We start from the raw sequence: 24,059 nt of genomic DNA, 5'->3' as shown, positions 1-24,059 counted from the left end.
TGAGCTCACATATATATTGTTTAAATTGGGATTAATGAAATAAGTTCCATTGCTCAAAACAATTCAGTGCCTCAATATTTTCTGACTGCCTGCACGTTTCTTAAAACTTCAGTTGATTCATGCACAAGCTTTGCTTTGCACACACTCCCTGCACATTCCTATTCACTCCCTCTATTCCTGTGCACTGACGCACACTGGCATTCCTGTAGTCCTCCTGTAAGACAATCCCCTAAACGAGTCGGAGTTTCATCACATGAAACCAAAAACACAATCGATCATTTACAAAAAGCAGAAAATCAAACGTCTCCATCTTAAGACTCAGACTCCTGTGTTGGAGAACTGTGTAACCTCAGTCTGGAGTTCATCCTGAACTGTCCTGCCCCCTAACTGAGCCATGCCTAGTCAGGCTGGTGCTCTCTCTGTGGGTGCAGGAGCACAAACAGACACAGGCTCCCGAATGCTGTTTCGCGCCCTGGAGAAGCTGTTCTGCTCCAGGCGGGAGCGATACGGGAGACAGAAATCCCTGAAGCACCTTTTGAAGTTCTCATCCAGGAAGGCATAAAGCACGGGGTTCAGACTGCTGTTCATGTAACCCAGTGCGATGCACAGATGCCAGCTGGCCACCACCAGGAGGTTTTTGTTGATATCCACGATGGTTTTGACAATAATGAAGATGTGGATTGGAGTCCAACAGATGATAAAGGCAGCCACAACAACAAGGACCATACGGGTGATCCGTCGTAGGTTTCGATCTTTTTCTTTGGAGCCAGAGAGTAGACGAACGCTCTTGAGCCTGAGGATCATCAGACCATAGCAGATGGTGATGACAAGGACAGGAACCACAAAGGCAATGATGAAGACGCAGATTTTCATCACTGTGTCCCAGTACCACTCCGGTTTGGGGAATCTGAGTGTGCAGGCTGTGTTGCCTGTGGAGTTGAAATAATTAGAGGTTAATTAGATGGCCATGTGGTGAGGCTAATTTAAGTTAATAACCCAGCTCAAATGTTTTCTCTTATACAGAATGATTGCTCCCTTAATTCAACAAGCTTACGTTGAAGCTTTTACACAATAACAAAAGTTCACTATATTCACCTAGTGGCCTTTTCCTCATTAATTCCAACATTCTCAGGGTGATAAACTCTAGTTCTTTCATAGTGCTGTACTACTATGTTGAAGCATGCAAGTACAAGTAGGGTATAAGGCGCATACATTTACCACAAATTAGCTACTGAACAGACAACTTACAATTAAAATACAAATGGAAATTTGGTCATGTTTCAAACAACAGATGATTACCCACGAGCTACCTTGAGATCATTGGTTCCCAACTTGGGTTCCAGGGGTGTCAAAGATATCTCGGTAAGATGTGGGGGTGGGGCCTTTGTCTGTTCTGTGGTTGTGGGCTATCAAATATGTTGTCTTGTCTGAAATATGAACCCCCTGATTTTCACACTTCACTGTCTCCTTAGTGGCTCATCAATCTGTAAGAGGAGGTTTTTTACAAACACTGATTCTAATTTTCCCCATTGGGTGATCAATAAAGTTTATCCTATCCGTTTACAGCTAACAGCCTGGAACACAGCCGTACAGCATTAAAACAGCCCTTTAGCTTCCCACCATAACTGTGACGTCAGAGGAAAATGGCTGACGTGCATGAGGTTAGTTTTCCTCAACATTTAAAGTCCCCCACCTTCAGTTGTCACCTTGGTTACAGCCATGATCATCACAGGGACTCCAACAGCAGAGGAGAGGATCCAGATGCAAACGTTGATGAGCTTGGCTTTGGCAGGGGTGCGTAAGTCTAGCGCTCTCACAGGATGACAAACAGCAATGTAGCGGTCTACGCTCATCATGGTGAGCGTGAAGATGCTAGTGAACATGTTGTAGTAGTCAATGGCGATGACCACTTTACACAACGGCTTTCCAAACGGCCATGTGCTCATCAGGTACTTTGCGCTCTGGAAGGGCAGGGTGCTGGTGGCAAGGGCGTCTGCGAGGGCCAGGTTGAAGATGTAAATGTTGGTGGCAGTCTTCATCTTGGTGTATCTAACGAAAAGCAGTAAATGACTCACAGTTAAAGAGAACGATTGTCAGTTTGAATATCTTCAAAGCTCTGCCTACTTATGTCTCTCTAAGTAGACACCGCCAGTGGCTGGCTCATGATTTCCATTGAAACATTTCAAGGTTCCAAACATATTTATCATTTGATCAAATCCATTTGCTCTCCCAAACAAATGAAAGCCATTTCCCCATCACAACATTGAACCAAAGAAAGAGCTTTTCAGATGCATAATGTTTTGACGGCACTTCACTGACTGCATAAGAGCCTTTATGCCCAAAGCGACTGTAAGCCTCCATTAAACTGCACTTCTTTATAATGAGTTCCTGAAAAAAGTCCTCCTTTTTTTTCACGTTCACAGAGTACTTTCTGTCTGAATGCCAGCTGAACAGTTGTCTATCTAAAGATGGATTCCATTGTTTGTCCAAAACATAACAGTAGTTGCTCACTTTTAATTAAATTGAAGTAACAGGCTCTAAAGGGATGAAGAAAAGACAAAGGGATGTAAAGAGATTTATTACATACACACCATCTTCTGGTCTAGCTCTACAATTGCATTGACAGAAAGAAGATAAGATAAATGTTTTTTTAATTTCATTTTGTTCAATTAAATTATTATTCTCAAGCTGACAAACCAAAGTACAGAAACTGATATTTTGTCTTGCACACATAAGCGGGGATTTGAGAAGCAGCATGCTTATGACCTCACTCCCCTGTCATTTTGTCTGCATCAGTTTCACAACAAATCGACGTGACATGAATCCTCCCAATTTATAAATGACTAAAACGTGTTTCAAAAATGAGTTCAACATGTTACTAATTTCCCCACTTACAAATTAATCCTCTGAGTAGACGACATCAGCCCTGACAGGAATAATTGCTGCAATGAAGTAATTTCAGGGCTGCACTGTAGATCACACCACCCTGCCTTCATCCCCTCCTTGATGTAGAAGGCGTGTGTGTGTGTGTGTGTGTATATAGGTGTGTGTGTGTGTGTGTGTGTGTGTGTGTGTGTGTGTGTGTGTGTGTGTGTGGGTGGATGTGTGGAGGAGCACTCTGACTAAGGACCATCATAAATGAAATAATATAGCAGTTGTGTGTGTGCCTGCATGTGCATATATATATATATATATATATATGAAATATTCTTATCTTTAAAAATTTACTGTTATAACAATTAGACATTATAGAATATCAAACATGAGGATATTTGTTTTGGTACTTTACAACAAAAAATGATCATATCCCTGAAACATATAATAACTAGCACTAGCAAGCCAATCGTAGTGTATGGTTTATTTTAACTAGTCATGAATATACTCACTTTTCTTAGAACACGTTTTTTTCCCCTTAAACTATAGTTTATGGATTTTTGATTATTTGTTCTTACCTGACCACCCCGTACATCACAAGCACGTTTCCCAGCAACCCCACCACACAGATGAGAGAGTAGAGAGCCGTGATACACACAGCGATGATGAGACTTGTTGTGTCCCTGCCTGAAGCCCTGTCAGGCTCGCTGCTGTTTGAAGGCACGCGCAGCAGATTCTCGGAGGAAGTGGAATTGAAGGTACTAACTAACACCGAGAAGTCAGCAATTTCAGAAGACAGAGTGGTTAACTCCATATCAGAGCAGAGAGGTGAAACTGAAGCGTGTGGCCAAGGCTTCCAAAGCAGGTGCACGAGAGCGCACGAGAAGAGGACTGCATATTAGTGATGAGGTGCTGAGAGCTTTGCTCTCTCTCTCTCTCTCTCTCTCTCTCTCTCTCTCTCTCTCTCTCTCACTCTCTGCGCGCGCTCCCCTTGGCAAAGCGCACTGGAGCAAACAGTTTTCCTGCCCAATCCTTAAAGTGCCTAAAGGAAAGCCATTTGTCAAAGGGATTTTAATTACTCTAGCATATGAAAATCCTTCATCACGTCTTTAAAAAAAAAAAAAAAAATTCTTTGTTGTCTCCTTTATTGGCCCAATTAGCCACTTGTTCCAGCTGCCACCCAGCAGCTCATCAAACAACGTCAGTCAAACTCAATCTGAGCGTCTCTCATAAGCTCTACCGCTCAATTAGACAAGTCTGTATTGAACCATTCCTCTTATTGCCCCCCCCCCCCCATGACCTGTCGCCTGTGGTAGCTCCATTAGAAGGCTGACTGTTCTCAGCAGGCTGTCACCTCCATGAAATTACCCAACTCAACCACAGGAGAAAGGCTGATTTAATGATAATGATGGCTTTGATAGCCTACAGCAACAGTGAGGAGTCTGAAACTAATCCTATATTGTCATGTTAACCCTTTATGTTGGTGCCTGAGCATTGTGCTAACATGAGTAAGCATACAATGAAGCAGGAACACAAACATGCAGGTGCATTCATCTGAGAGCTCTGTGGGTCAACATTAAGTCAATATATATATTTAGTCTGTGAAAGTCGTTGTTTTTCTCGACTCTTGGGGGATTTTTCAGGTTTCCAGTGTTAACATGTTATTGTTTGTATGAATGTTTTATAGCTAATAGATAAAGCATTTTTTTTAGCATGTTGTCATATATGCCATTAAACCTTTAACGTTTTCCCTATGTCTCATGAGTCCTTCTTTGCATAGAAGTTTGTATTTTTATCCCAAGTCATTTTGTCTTTCAATTTCAAGCAGGTGCAGATGCTCAAGGTTTTTTCTCAAATGAGGAAAACATGAAAGTTAAGAGAATAAAATAGAACAGGCACATTTAAACCAAGTGAAAGAAAAAAGGGGAGAATGCTTAGTAATTATTTGTTGATATATTCATAAATAATCTGTCATAGATTTCCTTGCTTGCTTATTTTGAAGCAAATGTAATTACATTTATATTTAAATTGTGTTTTCATTCTTGAATTTCCCTCGGGATCAATAAAGTATCTATCTATCATCTATCTATCATGTACTGTGTGATGTCATTTCAGAACAACATGGTAACAATTAAGATGGTCAGTTTAGATAATCTTAAAGGTCTACTCTTAAAACACAGCAAAAGATTTAAACAGGCTTAATCTTTACCCAAAGCCAACTACCGGTATATTAAATTAAGTATTGATATTTAATTTTATTTGAAGGGCTACAAAAACACTTTTATGGTATTTAACAGTGTTACAATTACACTCCTTAATCTGTAGCATGCCTTTTGTCTTTCTTTAGCCTATTTCTGTGAACATCAGAAACATGGAGCAGCATGTGATTGTGTGAGTCTGTTCAAACTAGCTCATGCGTGTGCAGTGTGTTTGGGCGATTCTCTGGGGTAATTGTTTATTTGACACATTAAAAACCTCCCGTGGCTGTGTCTTTGCCGCTCATAAATGCAGCTGTCTTCGTGTACTCTGCAATGTGACCTTTTGCAAACTCCGCCTTTGAGCAACCCCCATCAGTGCTGCACAAAGCCAGGACAGTCAGAAGAATAGGGCCAGCCGGCTGAACAAAAGCTCTGATTCCTCCCTCTTTACTATATTTCTCCCAAACAAAGCTCACGCATGCCGTTGTAAGATGAAGGGCAGTAATTAGAATTATCTGGCGAGCTCAGAGCCCATTTCTCTTTAACTAATAGTGGATATTTAAAGCCTCTGAAAAGATGGGCATCCAAAGGTGAATATAATCATTGGTTGTAGTGTAAGATTTGTCCAAAATTATCAAATTCTCATACTCACGATACTGCATATTGAGACCTAGTTAGGGGAGTGTATGATGTGCTCCTGTGTGAAATGAAACATCACTTTCAGGCAATACTCAACTCATCCTCTCTGGGCTGTTAATAACATCAATTTATAGTTTTTATTTTTTTCTGCCAATGCATGATAATGTAACACCCACAAGGTTGAGCTCTGCTCTAAATGCTAAGTAGCCAAACATTAATATGCTACATTTAGATGATAAACATTGTGCACACATAATTGCCTGACATAACAATGTTTTACGTTGTCATTGTGAGCATGTTAGCATATTTCAGCATTTAGCGCAAGTGTGGTGTAACTGAACAGCCTCAGTAACTCTCATTGGAGACTCTCATTGTTGTCAGTTTATTTCCTCACAGTAGCTTTTTATTAATAACTTATATATTATATTTTGTGGTAAATAAAATTGTAGATGCACATGCACATGCCAAACTAAATGGCCATGTACTGTTGTGTAGTTATATGTTTATGAATGTTTTATATTTCTTGACACTGTATTCACAAAGGCCCAATCATGGACAGGTGTTGGAATAAGCAAAAGCTTTAAGCTCTCTGTGTAGCACATTGGTTTCATGCACACTGAAGTCTGTATTAAAACATAGATAGAAAACTTAGAATGCCTCATCCCTATCAAATAAAACTGATTCAATTCAATGTGCAAACTTTTCTGAGCATTTAAAAAACATCAGCATCAGATTTTAGATTGCACAACTGAACACATGTTAACAGAACCTTAAAGGCTAATTTTGAATAAATGTTGCTTGAAACTGTTTCCGTTAAATGTTTCTGAAGGAAACAAGACCTAAATAGGCCTAACTAGTGTGTGCAGTAAAGACATTGTCACATGATAGTAATGATACCCTAAGCATGACCTAATATGTGGCCATAAAAAGAAGTTGCGGCTCACATCATTTACAGATAAGAGTTTAACTTGGAGGTAAATAACATAGTGTAATAGGATCATTAAAAGAGATCAGTTACTGAGTTGATAGACAGATAATCTTGATGTCAAAATATTTCAATGGGAGTGTCTTTAAGTGGCTGTAAGATAAATGTGCTGTGGTGCAGAGGTCTGAGGGCTTCACATATGTTTTATTAAATTTTAGCTCACCACATCTCCAGAGGTGTTGACAGTTATGTACCCTTTATACCTTCCCAACTCTGAGTACAACACACAAAGGCAGGAATTGTTCACGTGGGACGAGATGAAATTGCTTACTCAGCAGTTCATAAAGTAAAAGGTAAGTGTAATATATGTTAAGACTGTGTGTGAGCCCATGTTAGTGCTTGCCACCCCTGCAGGACTGTAATGACATTTTGGGTTGTGAGGGCTTTATTCCCCCATTATAAAAACAAGAAACCCTGTAATGCATGTTATGTGCAAGGTGGAGGTAGGTGCTCTCCGTAATAGCAGCACATTGAGTATATATGCTGAGCTCTTTCTTTCTCTGAACGCAATTTTGAGACTTGTTTGAAAATGTGATGTAAAAGATGGTGAAATGGACCAGGATGATACAGTAGCCAAAAATGAACAAAACACTCCTAATGTTTTTTTGTGTTTATGTTTTCTGTTCTCCCTTCAGGGAGAATCACTCATGATTAGTCTGTACAGACGGCATGATTACTCGCATCACTCATCAGCCCAATGGAAACCTAGGGAACTATTACTCTGCCTCCCTGAACCCATCAAATTCATGGCAGGGAAAACAGAGTGCTGACAATTTAAAGCGGGCTTCATGTTGTGTTTTAGCATAAAGATGCATTGATGATGATGTATTTTTGATTTTTCTAAACCCTCACACAAGATAGGAAGACTACCAGCTGCTGCAGACATAATTCATTTTAGCAAATCATTATTAAAATACTGAAATTTCAGCTGTAATCAATCGAATTGTCCAACTTGTTGCGCTCATATTGTATTGCACATGTTGCTGCTGTTCAGAGTGGACGTTTTTCATATCTGCTATCATGTTGCAATATCTCATTCATGACAGCCATTCTGATATGAGCCGGTATACTTTTGAAAGGTCAATGAAAAGAGTAATATTTACTGCATCATATGCTGACATTTATATCTTTTAAGAACATGCAGCTTTAAATGGGATAAAAACTATAAGGAAACAATTTTGCTGTATGGCTTTGATCGTGTTTGTAGTTTCCTGTTCTTTGTACAGCACTGTGCGTGACTGAGCTACTGCTGCATCTAGTATAGCTTAGTTATCAGGCAATCACACACCATGTAGTGTTTCAGGTGTACACTTGTGTTATCTTTTCTGGATAGGAGAGGAATAAAAATCATTTCATATATAGACTGACACAAGAGTCATTTCTCTATGATGTGGTCATCTTTTATTTTACTGCAGAAAAAAAGAGAAAGGTCAGCAAACTGTTCAGCTCCCATAAGCAACTTCACTTTAACAGATCAACATTTTGTATTCTTCAGGAAAATTAGCACACAACAATTTTTTATGTTTTGGGTTTTTATTTTACCCAACAACAAAAACCGAGTTTTTAAACCAAATGATATGACTAGGATTATAAAAGAAGTCAACGTTATATAACTCTAAATAAACAAGATGTATAATAAGGTGTGAACAAAAAAAAAGACCTATCACAATTAAATGAAAATCACTTTTGCTCAGATCAGGATGTTCCCGCCCCCAACATCTAGGTTACCTAAGAGAAAGAAATAAAGATTATTACAACAGAAATGAGTGTTCAATTTTACAGTGTATAAACTCTGCATGCCGAATCTAAACAATGCAAGACTGAAAAACAAATCAAACTAATTGCGTGAACTGTTTGCAGTGGACTGCAACAACAACAAAATGTGTGGACAACTTTTGAGGTAAGAGAGCAGGTGAGAGTGATATCCAACTTGTGTGGCTCTGGCCATCACAGATGCAACACACTGAAGCTGCTCTTTGTATCCCCGCCATTATCACTCACTTGTCGATCAATAGCTGTGTGACTGAAATCTCTCACTGATATGACACTTGCTGGAAGAACAGACACTAAAGGCTCATTGTGACATGATGAAAAGACAAATTATACATGACAACCATTGCTCATTTAACTGTGCAGCAATCCTCACATGGGAAGGACATCCATGCAGGTGACACCTCACAATTTTCATGATTGAACCAGACATGTCAATGATTCCTGTACATGCCCTGGACTGAACAAAGCCGAAAAAACTGGACAAAGAATCCCAGTCAAGCTCTGTGATAAAAGTGGGCATGCATGTTCAGAGAACCTTGGCGCCTTCCAGCATATTGTTTCCGCTATGTCTTCCTATATTTCCCACTCTATCCTCTGTCCTATTCAGAAAAGGCACTGGCCATAAACATAATAATAAAATAATTTACAGGTGCAAATAAAACAAAGGCCTCCATTTCCTTCGAAGCCTGACACCTTGGTTCCCATTTGTCTTTAGCTTGGCCTGTAGTTATCCCATACACAGAGACTTCAGTCAGACAGACCTGCCTGTCTCACACCATAAATACGTTCTTTCTCTCTTCGTAGTAAAACATGGATCAAGCACATTTATTTAATCTCCAATTCTGTGTACACTTGTGTTTTATTGCTGCATTTTTACATCTTGTATAAGAGTTTTAAAATCATGAGTACTTAAAATGTACATTCGAATAAACTGTTTAATGGGATGTATACACATAATTTTGTTTATGTTTACAGCTGCACATATTATGAATACAACCAGGAACCTGACTGATACCTGACACTGAGATGCATTCAATATTTATCTTTGATTAATTATAAAATAGGAGTTGGTTGGAGGATTTATAAGAAACTCGTTAGTCACACATATCACATTAAACCCATAGCATCAGTGCGTCTGATTGCATAGTTACTGATGCTTAACAAATCCATTTAGTGTTATCATTTAGGAGTTGTTTATTCAGTCTGTATTGTAGACAGTTAACCATTCTTAATTGCAGTGCTGATAATTATTAAAATAACACTTCCTCAGGTATGATTGCCCCCCCTTTCTGTATACCAGCATGCTGCAATAACAGGCAGGTTCAGCAGTTGACAATTAGCTACGCAACAGTAGCTTGGCTCCATCAAGGACTTGATTAGTTTCTGATGATTTCCATCTGATGGAGGCATGAGGCACAGTTTAGTAATTCCAAGACAGAGACAGTATGCACATTAGAAACTGCTTTTAACTGTGACAAACTAATTCATTTTATTTCTTTTATTTAATTCCATTACTGTTTTTAAAGACTAAACAAATGCAAAAGAACAAACAGTATTTTTTAGAGGCTCTCTGTCATGTTCAAATCTAAGGCAACTCCTGTTTTGTTTTGTTTTGAGAGAGCAGCGTTAGTCATATTCAGTCATACACTGGATGTTATGTGTGATGGCAGAGCATCTGTCCTTGACCCATACAAAGCCAATCCCCTTCTTGTCATACTGTTGGCCTGCGCTCTATGCCAGACAGATACAAATCATAACGTGCTGCAAAAGAACTGAAGTGCTAAGCAGGTTCAAGTGTTGAGCCACTTTTCATATTCAGTTTGCTTTTTATATTGATTAAAATTGTGCCAGAAGGAAAACAAAATAAAATGTGAGGGTGTCAGTAAATACACATTTTGAAATGAAAAATTATGCATAAGAGAGGCTCAAACTGCCTGGAGCCCATACAGTGAGTTAGTACAGTACCACTGGCTTACTTATTGGTTTTCAGATTTTTCTTACACATACATGCACTGTGTATGTACAGTATGTTTTTTGAGCTTCAGGGAACACATTTACATTGCATTACAAATATTGCAGACATTTTATAAAGTTACATTTCTATTCATTTTTGATCCTCCCATTTCTCATCAGATGTTTTGTCACATTTTTATATGTCATAGTTTTGGCTATCACAGTTTTTTTTGTAGTTGATGATGATGACCAAGATAGTCATATTGTCACTGCACCAACTCTGTCAAGAGTCACTTGATAGCCTGACTTATTATCAGTTAGGGCGCTATATGGAGGTGTATATCAGACAGGTCTAAAATGAGATACTGAGGGTATGACATGCCAGAGAGTTGGTGCATTTTGCACACATATGCATGCACACTTACAATATATGTAGAAACAAATTTGCAAACATGCACAAACACAGTTAATGCCAAAGAGCAATTTGCAACAAATCAAGATTAAAAGGCTAACGTAATGCAACAAATGCTACAGATCAAGTCTAATTATTTACATGAGTGGCAGCTGATCCTCATTTCTTCCTGAGGCTGGCTGAAAAGAAATTTGCTAAAAGGGTGACAATCAATATGACTTCATCTTTAAAGTCCCTTGATGATAGTTGGAAACTCTTTTTAAACGTGAGCAGGAGCTGGGAGAACTCCCCACAGAAGCACAGAAGTAGGCAGATCCTCCAATGGATACACTTGAGAGGACCGTTGAGGAAATGTCAGGGGTCGGCTGGACCGCCAAGGTGACATCAGAAGTCTGCCAGACTGCTGAGGAAACATCAGGAGTCAGCCGGACCGCCAAGGGAATGTCAGGAGTCTGCCAGACCACCGAGGCGATGCCAGAAGTCAGCAGGACCGCCAAAGGGACGTTGGAGTCGGCCAATCCGCCAAAGTCGCGTCAGGAGTTGGTTGGACATTCTAAGTGGCGTCAGGAGTCGGTTGGACCCTCGAGGAAATGTCAGGAATCGGCCGGACTCCCGACGCAGAAACAGGATGGACTTTCCAATCCAAAACAGTGGGGTGAAGCCACTCAGCAGACCCGGAACACAGACTCAACTTGTGGCAGACGGCACTCTGCACGAACAGGAAGGAGGCTTGAGCTGAGGCCTGGGCTCCAGCTGAAGCCTGAGCTGGGGCTTTGTGGAGCCTTCTGGCTCCAAGTAAAGGTCCTTCAGAAAATTAAGCAGAGTACGAGAGGATATGGAGTCGGGACGTCATGTAGCCCGGCTTTGTCTCCTCCCACCTCTTGTAGTTGGAAAAACACCAAGCCTTGTCCCATCCCTGGGAGAAGATTCATAAGCAAAACTTACAAATCTGCTGGCTCCATAACTGGTTGGTTCATTTTATCATGGGGGGGGGGGGGGAACAGGCAACACTAAGGAATAATAACACAGAATTCAAAACTCTGAAATAAAACATAAACAAATCCAAACCATGACAAAAACAGCTGCATAATCTAAATATATGAATAGTCATTTGAAAGACAGGGAACCATCTTTACAATTTCAAGTTTTGTTTCTGTGAGAGGTCAGCTGCCCTTGCTGTGACTCCTGCAGGACAGTGACACAATCTGTCTGCCTACAATCTGACAGCATAGCTACTGTGTGCTGTATAACACTTGAGGGCTGAAATAATGACATGAAACTAAATTTGATGTGTTGTCCTCAAGAAGACTTTTCTTTTAAAATATTATAATAAAGTGCAGGAGAAAGGATGTGAGAGGCTGCTTTTGGCTGACGGTGAAAGTTTGTAACAGGCTCACATAAAAGATGCTGGTTTTAGTGAAAAATCTCAATTTACCTTCTGCTTAGAGTGTAAACCATAAACTATAGTCATGATTTGTTAGGCATTGTTAATGAACCATTTACTTGAAATTTACTTTACAAGAGAAGATTTTATTAATAATGTTAAATATGAGGATAAAAACAATATAGTACTGTACTTCATCCGCAAAAGTAAGTCCTGCCTACTGATCAGTTTTTACAAGGGTTTCTAAGTTATCCAAATTAGTTGATAATGTAATTTATTTTCAAACTTTTCCCTCAAGGTTACTGTTCCAATGCATTCTCTTGATTTTCTAGAGTTAGCTTAAAAAAGCTTTAGTGTGCAATGATAGATGATGCTGATGAACAAAGGACAAAATTGCCAGGTATTAACCAGTCATTTTTAACCAAAAATGTGCTTAGAGTTACATGAATAGAAATCCTTCTAAAATATGCAAAGTAAGTTTGAAGTTGCCTCTAGCGTTGTTTAGTTTAGGTTAGCTTAGCTTAGCTTAGCTTAGCTTCCCATAGACAAGTGTTGCTTTGCTTAGTTTAGCTTATCTTTTCTAAGCCTTGCATATACTCGATAAACAGGGATAAATTTGATCTGTACTTAAAAGCAAGGCTTTAAGAAAAGCCTTTAGTAGAGCAATGCAGAACACAAAGCGCTAATATTCTTGTACATTGTAAGTGTGCTTAAATTGTAAGCATTATACAAGTATTGTATGCAGGAACCACCCCACACTAATGTTGCATTTTATACAAAATGCAAAGGTAGGCCTATGGACAATTCATGAATAACCTGACAGGCTGTTAAAAACATATAAGCTGCAACAAGTTTGATAGCTACAGCTACTTTTGTAGATAAGATGCCCTGAACAAACGCTAGGACATTTAAGAGGACATGAACAGTGGACTTTGTGCCATCCATCTTTGGTTGCTGATTTATCTTTGCTAACACTCTCAGGATCAATAAAGGTGTATTTTACAAAGTGAATCCTTCTGCTGTCTGAATACTTTCTTTTTCAATAGTCTTCTGTTTTATACTCATATCAAGATCATTTTGGCTTTTAAACATGCAGCGGTATTAACGTATGCTTATGTGGCAATTGTTTACTCCCTGAGACTTACACGTAGGTCTTTAGTGTTGCCAGAGATGCAGCCTGCAAGAAAAACAACCATAAAGTGTCACATCCGATTCATGCTGCGAAAAAGGGAAATAAACCTGTAGCTACAGTGTCAAAGATCTGTTGTGTTCCCTCGGCACTCCAATTACAATGGAAAAACTACATCTAGAGTTTTTGCATTTTACCCAACCGAAGCACAAAGCTATGTGGGGGCATGAGAAAGGATTTTGTCATCAGGGCAGGAGCATTAAATGAATTGTGGTGTGTCAGAGATTTTTAAACTCTAAAATGTGATTAGAACCATACTCTAATATGATAAGAGCAGAAGGCTTGCCTTTTTACCTGTAAGCATCATTCCATTCATGACCAAATAGACTGTACAATGATGTGTAGAGCCATTTTCAGCTAATCTTGATGCATTAATCTCTAGAAAAACAAAGCAGCGTCACACCTCTGGCATACTTTTTGAAGTTTAATCTAGCCTCTGTTCTGTTAAGAAAGTCTTTGTTTGTACAGAATGTATTTTTGTATTTATTTTGATAGGACAGTGGAGAGGAAACCAGAGAGAGTGAGGAATTACGTCATCCTTTATAACGAAAACCAAATAACCACAACATTTTTAATTTTCAAAACTGCTTCAGAACCATAAATCCAATGACCAAAGGCAGTCAAATGTAGTGTGTCTAATACATTATTGATTAGGTTGTGGCTTTAGAGTCTGCAATCTGAGAGAAGAGGGACATGGAGTTACTGCAGCACCTTCATGAATATGTTAACACTATGCCCAGGTGTACAAGCTGAAATAGAGTCACTGCACACTCCTGAGATCAACTGAAACTATCGCTAATGATCTGAAGTGGAAGCAGTGACCTTAAACAATCACAAGGGCTTTCCGAAGGTAAGGTAACAAGCCAGAGAGAGGGAGTAGAGAAAGTCTTGAATGAGAAAGCGATGGGGGGATGAGTTTAACACCCACATAAAAATCAAAATCATTCATTTCCTTTCTGAGTGTAAATGTCACTTAGGCTTTCACTGTTCAAGCAATAGATTTTTTTTATTGTTGTGCCTGAATGATAGTATTTTTAAAGGTAGCTCATCACAACAATTGACATTTGCAGCTGGCTAAAGGATATGGCGCCATTTAGCCTTATCAATGTCTCCCTGTAATGACTGAGAAGGCAGGTCAGGTGCAGACAGGTACTGCCATGTAGATTTGAGGCAGGTATATCTGTCTAAAGCACTTCAACATTCATTTCAGCTTCTGCAGTTCAAAGTTCAGGCCAGGACAACTCCAGTACCTAAACCCTTAGTTTTTAGACTCAGACCCATCAAATGTGGAGGCTCCATTGACTACAATGCACTATCCTTCCACCCAATCTGAGGCCTCTGCAGGTCTATTTTTTTATGTTTTTGATTTTATTCATATTGTGATATTTATGATTTGGTTTTATTATTTGCTGCTATGTTTTTGTTAATACTCGCATGTTTTTAGACTGAGTTAACTTTCTGCTTTGGTGTGACTAATAGCAGATTACCTGCAGCTGTATAGCTTTGTTTGACATAACATGGCGGACGCCCAGCAGTAACGGAAGTATTGGTAGGACCAATTCAAAATTAGAACATGAAATAATTGAAGCACTTTTATGGAGGTTGAAGGTTGAAGAATAGGTTTGGTCCAGGAGTCCTCTGTCTCTTAATCAAAGCAAGATTGGGACCAGAGGGCCTCCATGGTTCAGCAAAGCAACAGATTTAATGAGATTTGAGTTTTATTAATGTCTGATGCGAGAAGTCATTCACTCTACAGGAGAGACATAAACCCATCTTAAACTCTGGAGAGAAGGGCGGAGATTATATGATGGAGTCACTGCAAGTCTAGGATTGTCACAACCTCCCAAGGCGACAAACACAAGATGATAAGATGAAACTTTGATGAGGAGTGTAAAGAAACTGGGTTATTGCAGCATCAAGCAGTGACATGATGCAAAACAGAAGAACAGATCATTAATATCTTATTTTATCAATGTCAATTCCACAATATTTGAAATTGTTAGAAGAAATTTTATAAATGCTGCATAACAGAATAATAGAAGTGACATCAGTCAGTGATATCTAATCATTTGTTTTAAGAGAGATACAATTAAATATGGATAAATGTGCCTGTAGCACTATGAAATAAATCAACATTTGACATATAAAGTAGTTAAAAAAAAGCTTGCATACATGCTTTATATTGTTTTAATATGTCCAAAAGAGGTCACTGCTGAAGCAACAGAGCGAAAGAAAACATTAAACGGAGGACTGCTAGGCACACTTTAAAAGCTACCAACAGGGAATAATTACAATCAAAGCTTCCTGTTTTTCTTCAGACACGTGTTGGAGGCTGAGGATTTAATGACAGAAGGCTGGCTGTCAACAGAAACCCTCATTACCTCTTTTTTTAGAGTGATCTTAACCAATCCTACATCATGGCGATTACTAAGCCAAGAAAACTGAAGGGAGGATGAAATATGCAGCTGCCTCCTTTTTTTCTCTCGTCCCTGCGGCTTCCCTGCTGGTTCAAAAATAACAGAGGACAGAGGGGAGAAACGTTTTCCTAGGTGCCACCAGGCTCAAATAGACAAACTGCGTCAACAGCCCTGTTGGCTCTATGGAAGGGGCAAATAATCCGGTCATAGTGATGAAGCTATAAAGAAGGTTGTATCTCTGCTGGTTCGCAAAGAGAAATTCTCTTGAACTGGCACCAACTTCCCACATGTGAATGTTAGCTATTAGAAATCACATTACATTTGGAGATAAGTTGTCATTGTCCTGACTACACGCTCAGGAAGGCCATCAATGGGCGAGAGCAGGATCTTGGCCTCACTATCACACCAAGGAGGTGAAGTAGGCACCCTGCAGTAGTCCTGATCTGGACTATCTGCCTGCTCTCCAACCACATGGAGCAAGCACAGGAGCTCCTGAGCAGAGTGGAGTCAGAGTGTGCCAAGGTTGGGCTCCGGCTGAACGCCAAGAAAACTAAGGTGATCATCTATAACATCCAGGTAGAGCACCCACCCCTTACAACAACAGGAGGAACTGCTCTGAAGGAAGTCCACGACTTCAAGTACCTGGGCTCATGGGTCATCTCGACAGAGCAAGATCTCTCCAAGCACTTGCATGGAGAGCCCTGAATGGCATGACCAGAGTATGGAACTCCAATCTCCCCCGACAAGTCAAACTCAGCTTCTTCTATGCGTCGGTGGAGTCGGTTCTTCTTTATGGCAGTGAATGCTGGACCCTGAAGCCAACTTTGCAGAAGGCTTTAGACGGGTGCTACACCAGAATGCTACGTGTAGTGCTGAACATCAGCGAGAGCGCACATGTCACCAACAAGACTCTGTATACTGGAGTTTCCAGGGTGAGCGACAAAATAGCTGCCAGAAGAATGAGACTTGCAGGACACTGCCAAAGACACCAAAAGCTGCTAGCAAGCAAACTGGTGCTGTGGGAACCAGCACATGGTCCCCGGCTACGAGGACGTCCCACAATAACATTTCTGGATATTATCAAGAAGGACGCAGGAGTGCAAAGCACCAACGAGCTGGCCGGAAGTATGAAAAACCGGGATGACTGGAAGCGACGATGGAAGGCTCGTCTGAGGACGACCTAGAGAGAGGTTTGCTCTTGTGCTCAGGGTGCTGTGTGAAACAGGAGACACAAAAAGACTGATGAAAGCAACTGAGAAGGACACACTAGAAAAAGTATTTGAGGAATCAAGTGTTGCAGTGTAGTCATATCTTATTGATGTAATTGAATCAATCTTATTTATGCTGATGACATCATATCCCAAGGTCTTTCACGGCCAGGCAGCATTATACATTCAAAGACTGTTGAGGCTCATTTGGGCTAGAGAAAGATAAGAGCAGAATAGCACAAAGGAGAGGATCTTTGTTATAATCATTTTCATTTTATGTTGAAACTTCTGAATATTATAACAAGTTTTTCAAGGTCCTCTTGAAGCAAACATCTAACAAACCTCAAATGACCCTCACAAACTTCTCAAAACAAAGAAACATTGTCTTTTTTTTATCTCCCAGTGCTCCCTCCTTCTTGTGATTCAGTTTAGCCTCTCAAGGTTCATTGAATAATTTCCAGCATAAAAGTAGAGGGGAGAACATTTCCATGAGAATGGCTTCATCCTCATTACTCATGATAATGGTGCTGATAAGGACTGTTTGAAATGGACATGACATTTTCTGCATCCTTCACCAGCATTTACATATTAATAAACAAGTTGTTTTTATTTGTGTTTGAGATTGAAGTTCAGAATATTATATCTGCACCTGACAGGTCGACTTAAATTTATCTTAAATGTGTTTTTGTATTTTTAGAGCAAAGAGGTATAAAGAGACGTAGACACAGTTTCAGTTTTTCATTGTTCAGTCCATCACTTCAGTCCTGATATATTTTGTTAAATATCAGATAAGAATACTTGAAAAAATTAACCCAAGAGGAGGACTCCTAATGCAACAATTAACCTCCCTGACTTTTCTACTACTTCAAAAATGTATTACAATTCTATCAGCTTCACTTGTCTTGAAGGCTACTGATTAGCATGCTTTCATACTAGCGCAAAAGGGTTAAGGTTCCTTAATTTCATTTGCCTTAAGTGATTTGGATAGTGTCTGAGAGAAGGAGTCCACTGACCTCCCAAGAGTGTCTTTCTACTTTGCCATTATTATTTTAAATCTTAAGGGACATATAGGTAAAACCTTATCTGATAGTCTATGGTCAGATAACCTTACAAATGATCTTAGCTTCCACTACTAGATAATATTGATACTGAAAACCAGTTAAAACTGTGAATTAGTAAAAAACTATGCAAAAGCAATGTACCCCAGTGAGGCCTAACATAATACTGGAAAGGACTAAACTCATCAACAGTCCTGAGGACCCTAAGAGAGCTCAGGCACTCTCAGAAAAAGGAGAGGTTAGTAACTTGAATATAAAGATAGTGACAAGCAGTAATAAGATATGAAAGCAGAGAGAGAGAGATAAGAGTTCCTGGTGCCAGTTCCCCCGGTAGTCGAGGCCTATAGCAGCATAACTACGAGCTGGTCTATACCTGATCCAGCTACTTTAAGATTTATCAAAAAGAAAAGTTTTAAGTCTATTCTTGAAAGTACCTAGTGTGTCTGCCTCCTGGAACCCGACTGGTAGACGATTCCAAAGGAGCGGTGCCTGATAACCAAAGGCTCTACCTCCCATAGTACATTTAGAGACTGTTGGTACCACGAGCAGTGCATTATGGGAGCGTAATGTTCTTGTCGGATAGAACGGTACAATTAACTCTTTAAGATAGGATGGTGCCTGACCGTTTAGAGCTTTGTAGGTGAGCAGAAGGATTTAAAAATCTATTCTAGATGTCATAGGGAGCCAGTGGAGAGAAGCCAATACAAGAGTAATGTGGTCCCTTTTCCTTGTTCTAGTCAGTATGCAAGCTGCAGCGTTTTGGAGTAGCTGAAGGGTCCTTAGAGATTTACCAGAGCACCCTGCAAAAAGAGAATTACGGTAATCCAATCTGGAGGTAACAAATGCATGAACTAGTTTTGTATTATCTCTAAGATCTGCCTGATCTTAGAGATAATACAAAAAGTGTTCCAATTTGAAGGTTTGAAATTATGGTCACTCTAAGCTTAAGGGTTATTAAGTGGTTGTTGTTTACACTTCCAATAGTAGAACATCATTACAGCATGCAAGCTTTCCAGCCTGAGTTTTAAAGTATGAGAATTTGTGGCTGCCATGAGAATATGGTGAATTTTCAGAATGCAGTCTAAGTATAATTTGGGAAGGTGCTGTTCAGCCCTATAAGCATCACAGAGCTGCCAGCATGGTTTTATACTCGAGTTGCTCATTAGAGCTTCCTTCCTAATGGTTTGACCAACATGTCTGAAGACTGGCTGTAACATTAGACAAATTTTATTGATTGGAGATGTTTTGTCTGTTTCTCTGTCTTCTTCTTTTCCTGTCAGTCTCTGATTTTCCTCTTTATGTGTTCCTCTCAGACAGTCGCCGATTTCCTCTCTGTTATAAATCATCATACATAAAATACATGTCAACAACTAAGGCTCTGCATTTTGCAAATTTCCATCTTGGCACAACAACACACAGCCTGCCTGAAGGCTCAGAAGTTGAAGCTTACCTGCTCATACCAAGAAGGCAGACGGTTGAATGTTTTTATAAGCTAAATGCAAAGGCAAAACGTTTTTTTTATCCGCGTGGGTTTTGTGTTTTAAAACTACCAATTTAATGCCTGATTAAGCCCTTTAAAATGATGGTATATTTCTTAATTGGACTGAAGCTTTTACTTAATGCTGCCATGAAAGCCAGCGAGGCAAACCACTGTGTCCTGTCTGCTCGGAGTTGTTTAATCCAGCATTACAAAGCCATGAAAATTATATCTGGTTCAACACAACTTGCCTTACTATGACAAACATAACTTGTGACAAACGTCTAACATTAAATTCTGTTAAATCTGTCCCAAAATATCAGGGACTCTCCAACTATTTTTCTTGTCTGACAATCATTCATTTCTACTCCAAATTATTGATTTGCACAGCCGGCCAAAAGCATTGTAACTGGACGATTTATAGGAACCTGTCAAATTTAACACATTTCCTGCAACCAACGTCCTAAGAAGAAGCCGATCCGTTCTGAACACATGTATCACAATATCTATGCAGAAGGATAATTTACCCTCTTACCTGCGAGGCAAGTTAATGATAAGCATTCTCCAAATGAATAAATGAGACAGGTGCATGTAAGGATGTCGGGATATATCCCTCTACAATCTGAATGCTCTCAACATCCTCTACATGTCTTCTAACCACTATTATTTGAGACCAAAAAGCAGATGGTTGAGAAAACGTCTGTCGTCTCCACAGGAATCCAGATCAACCATTCCCTCTTTTCCTTGTTGCATGTACATCAGACATCTTTAGTATGATGCGTTCATCTGACACAGCATGAGAGATGAACTTGAAAGATTTTTATACTGACTCTTAAAGCGTTGTCAAGCGTCGTGGTTTTAGAGTATTCAAACGTTCAAAACTCAAACGTTATATCATCGGATGCAGTCAATGCATAAGCAGTGGACAGTTTACCGTACAATCCTTTCACAGGAAGAGACAGTCACAGAGGTTGAAAGATTCCAGCAGCTTGAAATGATTGAAAAGTCACATAGAAAGATAATTCATCCCTGCAGCAGGTTGGTGTGACACGCCAAAAAAGGAGATATAAAGCAACACGAGCAGATTTGCTCGTGTTGCTTTATATTGTGCATTTACGACCCCCCACCCAATTGTAATCCAGTAATATATTTGGGCAGCTCCATGAAACAATGAAGCAGGCGAACAGATTGACATTGAGTTGCCTACATACAATGTAAAAAGAGATGCGCATTAACTACTCGATAAAATTGAGGCAGCAGATTGCACACATTCTTAATAATTAATTCAAACCTTGTTAAAAGTTGAGTTAATATAACTCAAATCAGTTGCTAAAGAATAACCTGTTTGAATTGAGAAGATTCAAAAAAGCACACAAACAAATTAACCAAATTTAAACAAATATATTAAGTAGAAACGGTAAAAAGCTGGCAGCCACAAATATATCAAGCACTTAATCTGGATAAAAGATGTCAACCAGTCGAGGGATGATCGTGGCAATAATGATGATACCCCTCTGGTTTTTTTGGGGGCGACCTTCGTTGAACCCGCCTGCCTCCCACACCTATACGATGGAGGGTCGGCGGGTGAGAAGATAGAGACGGACCAGCTTTGTCGCTGTCAATATCGGAAACATATGGGCGAATATCAACAGTTTTTGCAATAATACTGCAAATTTAGTTATTAAACACACAGATGTAATAAAGGGAAACGTCGCGGTGAAGCATAGTTCAAATTTAAATTAAATGTATTTGTATTCTCCTGTGCCACTACTGCGACAGTTATTAATGCAGACATTTTAGAGCTACAAACTATGTGAGTTACTAAAAGAGCATTTAACAGTCAAGGGTTCAGTGTAAGAAAAAGTCTAATTGACAATGATACTGTAGGCCTACTGTATACAACAGTACTGTAAATTCAAAAAGACAAATAATGTAGATAAGTTGCTTTAAGAGTTAAGAGTTTACATAAATATATAAAATATTGCTGCACATAAGTTTAACTATATAATACATGCACACAAGCATAACAAAAGGTATATAAATTGTTTTGTATGAATCATAACGCAGTGTTTGTTGACAATATAGAAGAAATGGTTTTGTTAGATTGACAAAACCAAACCAAAGATGTTTATGTGCACTAACAGTGCAGCAAATTTGATTATATATTATACATGTTTCTCTGTATGGATACATGTTGGAAAATCTATTTAACGCCATCCTGTCTTCCCACATAATTCTAATTACTTCACCTAAGTTTGGTATATATAGATCCATTACCAGCAAGCTAAATGTTACGTTTCTCTCCCTCTGCCTCAACCTCTTTGTGATAAATTATATATAATTTAATTTATTACAGTGTAGGTCTGATAGATTTTTGTTCATTCTGTGCCTGGCTTGAGGCTTAATGTCCAGCCTATCTGAAATATTTTCTCTTCCATGCTGAATTAGATGCAAGAACACCATTGAGCCTGCTGCAGGCCTCTGGTATATGACCCTGTTACACTATCACAGAATCCAGATCATCAGATTCACGCCTTCAACTGTTTCAGAGTTTTCCACCTAGGCTCCAAAGTGTCCTATAGAGCTGTTTGCTAACAAATTAATGATGTGTATTATCTTCCTGCAAAGATTCTACAGAGAAAATAGCGAGTCTGCACAGTGAAGTCTTTTAACTTAGTCAGAACCTGTTGAAAAAAAAAAAAGATTGGTAACATCTAATTTGCTTTATACTACCTGAAATGTAAGGACTGTCAAGGACTACTTTAAACCCCAAAAGCTTCAATCAGCAGGACCAGCCGAAAGACCAGGAGGGAAGTTTGGGTTTTTAATGAAGAGCTGTCCATAAGAAGAAGCAATCACTGTAACCTTCTAATTTCTAAACAGATATATTATCTATAATTAACTGATACCTTTTCCAAAGGAGATATACGATACATTTGCAGCTTCTATCTATATTATCTGATTCACTACTGAGCCAGGGAGAGTAAACACTGCATTTTACATTCACTCCACAATTACACAATGATGGAAGAGGCTACTATGCAAATTGTCAATCAGTTGTAACTAATCCAGTTTGTATACCGGTACATTCACATGGGCAGTCTGAGGTTCCGTGTTTTGCCCACGTATAATTCAACATCTGCCTACACTCTGCATAAGCTGAGGAGTGAAACTCTACCACTGAAGCAAAGTCTGAGGCCTGAGGGCTGGCTTTAACAACATTAGGGGTGTTGCCTAAATTGGTGGCCAAGACACCAGGCGTGGTAATACAGATTAGGTGCAGATTTAAAGATGGCTGCAGTCTGGCTTTGTTGAATAGTTAAAGATTGTTGAATTGATTTTTCTTTCTTATATGAGTTAAGTTACTCACAATGGTCACCATTTAATCTTGGAATCATTATTCCTTGAAAAACGTTTCATTTTAGAAATTATGTCCGACCAGACCTTTACACTGTTAAAAGCACATTTATGATCAAAAGTTGACGTGTAAAGTTGGTTTCATTGCTTTACTTTCCTGATTATGTATAGCAGCACTTTATGCTTCAGAGTGTCATTTATTATTCAGACAAAGTAGAATAAGTAGTTAATTAATCATAATCTAAACCACTCAAACATGTCAATGCGTGCATGCTGCCCTGGCAGAGTTATATTGTGCCCAAATGTTCTGGTGTGCAGTGAATAAATTCATTCTAACTGACAGTTTCTTTGACTCCTGAGCTCTGATGTTTTGAAGCAGACAGAGTTTTGTGATTGGCTGATGCCTGAACGTGCCTTTCAGTGATGGAGCGGCACATTTTCCTCCAGAGACTGCAACATCTATACTGAGTTTACATCAGCTTGCATCTTTAATTGCCTTGACATGACATGTCACTCAAACACATGTATGATCTCTGTCATAGTTCACACTACAACAAAAACACATGTATACTGATGTAGCGCACAATTTAACTCTCTATCTCCAACCACATACACTAAATCAAACACAACACCGATAAAATGAGGTCAGAAATACTCTGAAGTGGAGATAATGAATAGTCAACATTACACCTATCACATCATCTATAGGTATGATGGAGTCAATGTTCCCCTTCAAATTAAGATTCTAAAAAAGAATGCTGTTTAATTGTAAACTGTAATCTAATAGAGGTTTTACACACATGCAGTCTTGCTCCTTTCATTATAACTGACTGTAAATAAAAGGTGGAAGTAATTGTGCCCCTTTAAATGTCATCTTTCGTTGTAGTGACCCGGTCAGACTGACAGCTCCGAGCTACAACGTCTAACATTGACATCAAAGTAGACACGTGTTGTGTACAGAACCTGAATACAGACATACAACATGCATTTGCTTTATTCAGTGTTCTTGAGATAAGCATTATTTATATATTTTTTTCTCGAGATCTGAACTTCTCCTGTTGTCAAATTATGTTTTCCCCATTACAACTGATTTATTTATCTTGTTAGCTCAAGATAGCAAAGCTTGTTTTGTTGT

The 24,059-nt window shown here is 39.2% G+C and overlaps 1 protein-coding gene across 1 annotated transcript; it reads right to left on the bottom strand.

Annotated features, from left to right (window-relative positions):
• Window positions 1–76: 76 nt before the first annotated feature.
• On the bottom strand, window positions 77–3,772 carry oprd1b (opioid receptor, delta 1b). Its single transcript, XM_079343412.1, has 3 exons — window positions 3,453–3,772; window positions 1,694–2,049; window positions 77–929 (listed from the first exon to the last, which is right to left on the bottom strand). The coding sequence occupies exons 1-3, from the start codon at window positions 3,686–3,688 to the stop codon at window positions 403–405; spliced, it is 1,119 nt and encodes a 372-aa protein (XP_079199538.1). The 5' UTR covers window positions 3,689–3,772; the 3' UTR covers window positions 77–402.
• Window positions 3,773–24,059: the final 20,287 nt, after the last annotated feature.

Source organism: Symphodus melops (genome assembly GCF_947650265.1).
Source record: "Symphodus melops genome assembly, chromosome: 5".
Classification (NCBI taxonomy): Eukaryota; Metazoa; Chordata; class Actinopteri; order Labriformes; family Labridae; genus Symphodus; species Symphodus melops.
Note: the sequence above shows the minus strand (reverse complement) of the source record. Positions and strands in the feature narration are given on the sequence as shown.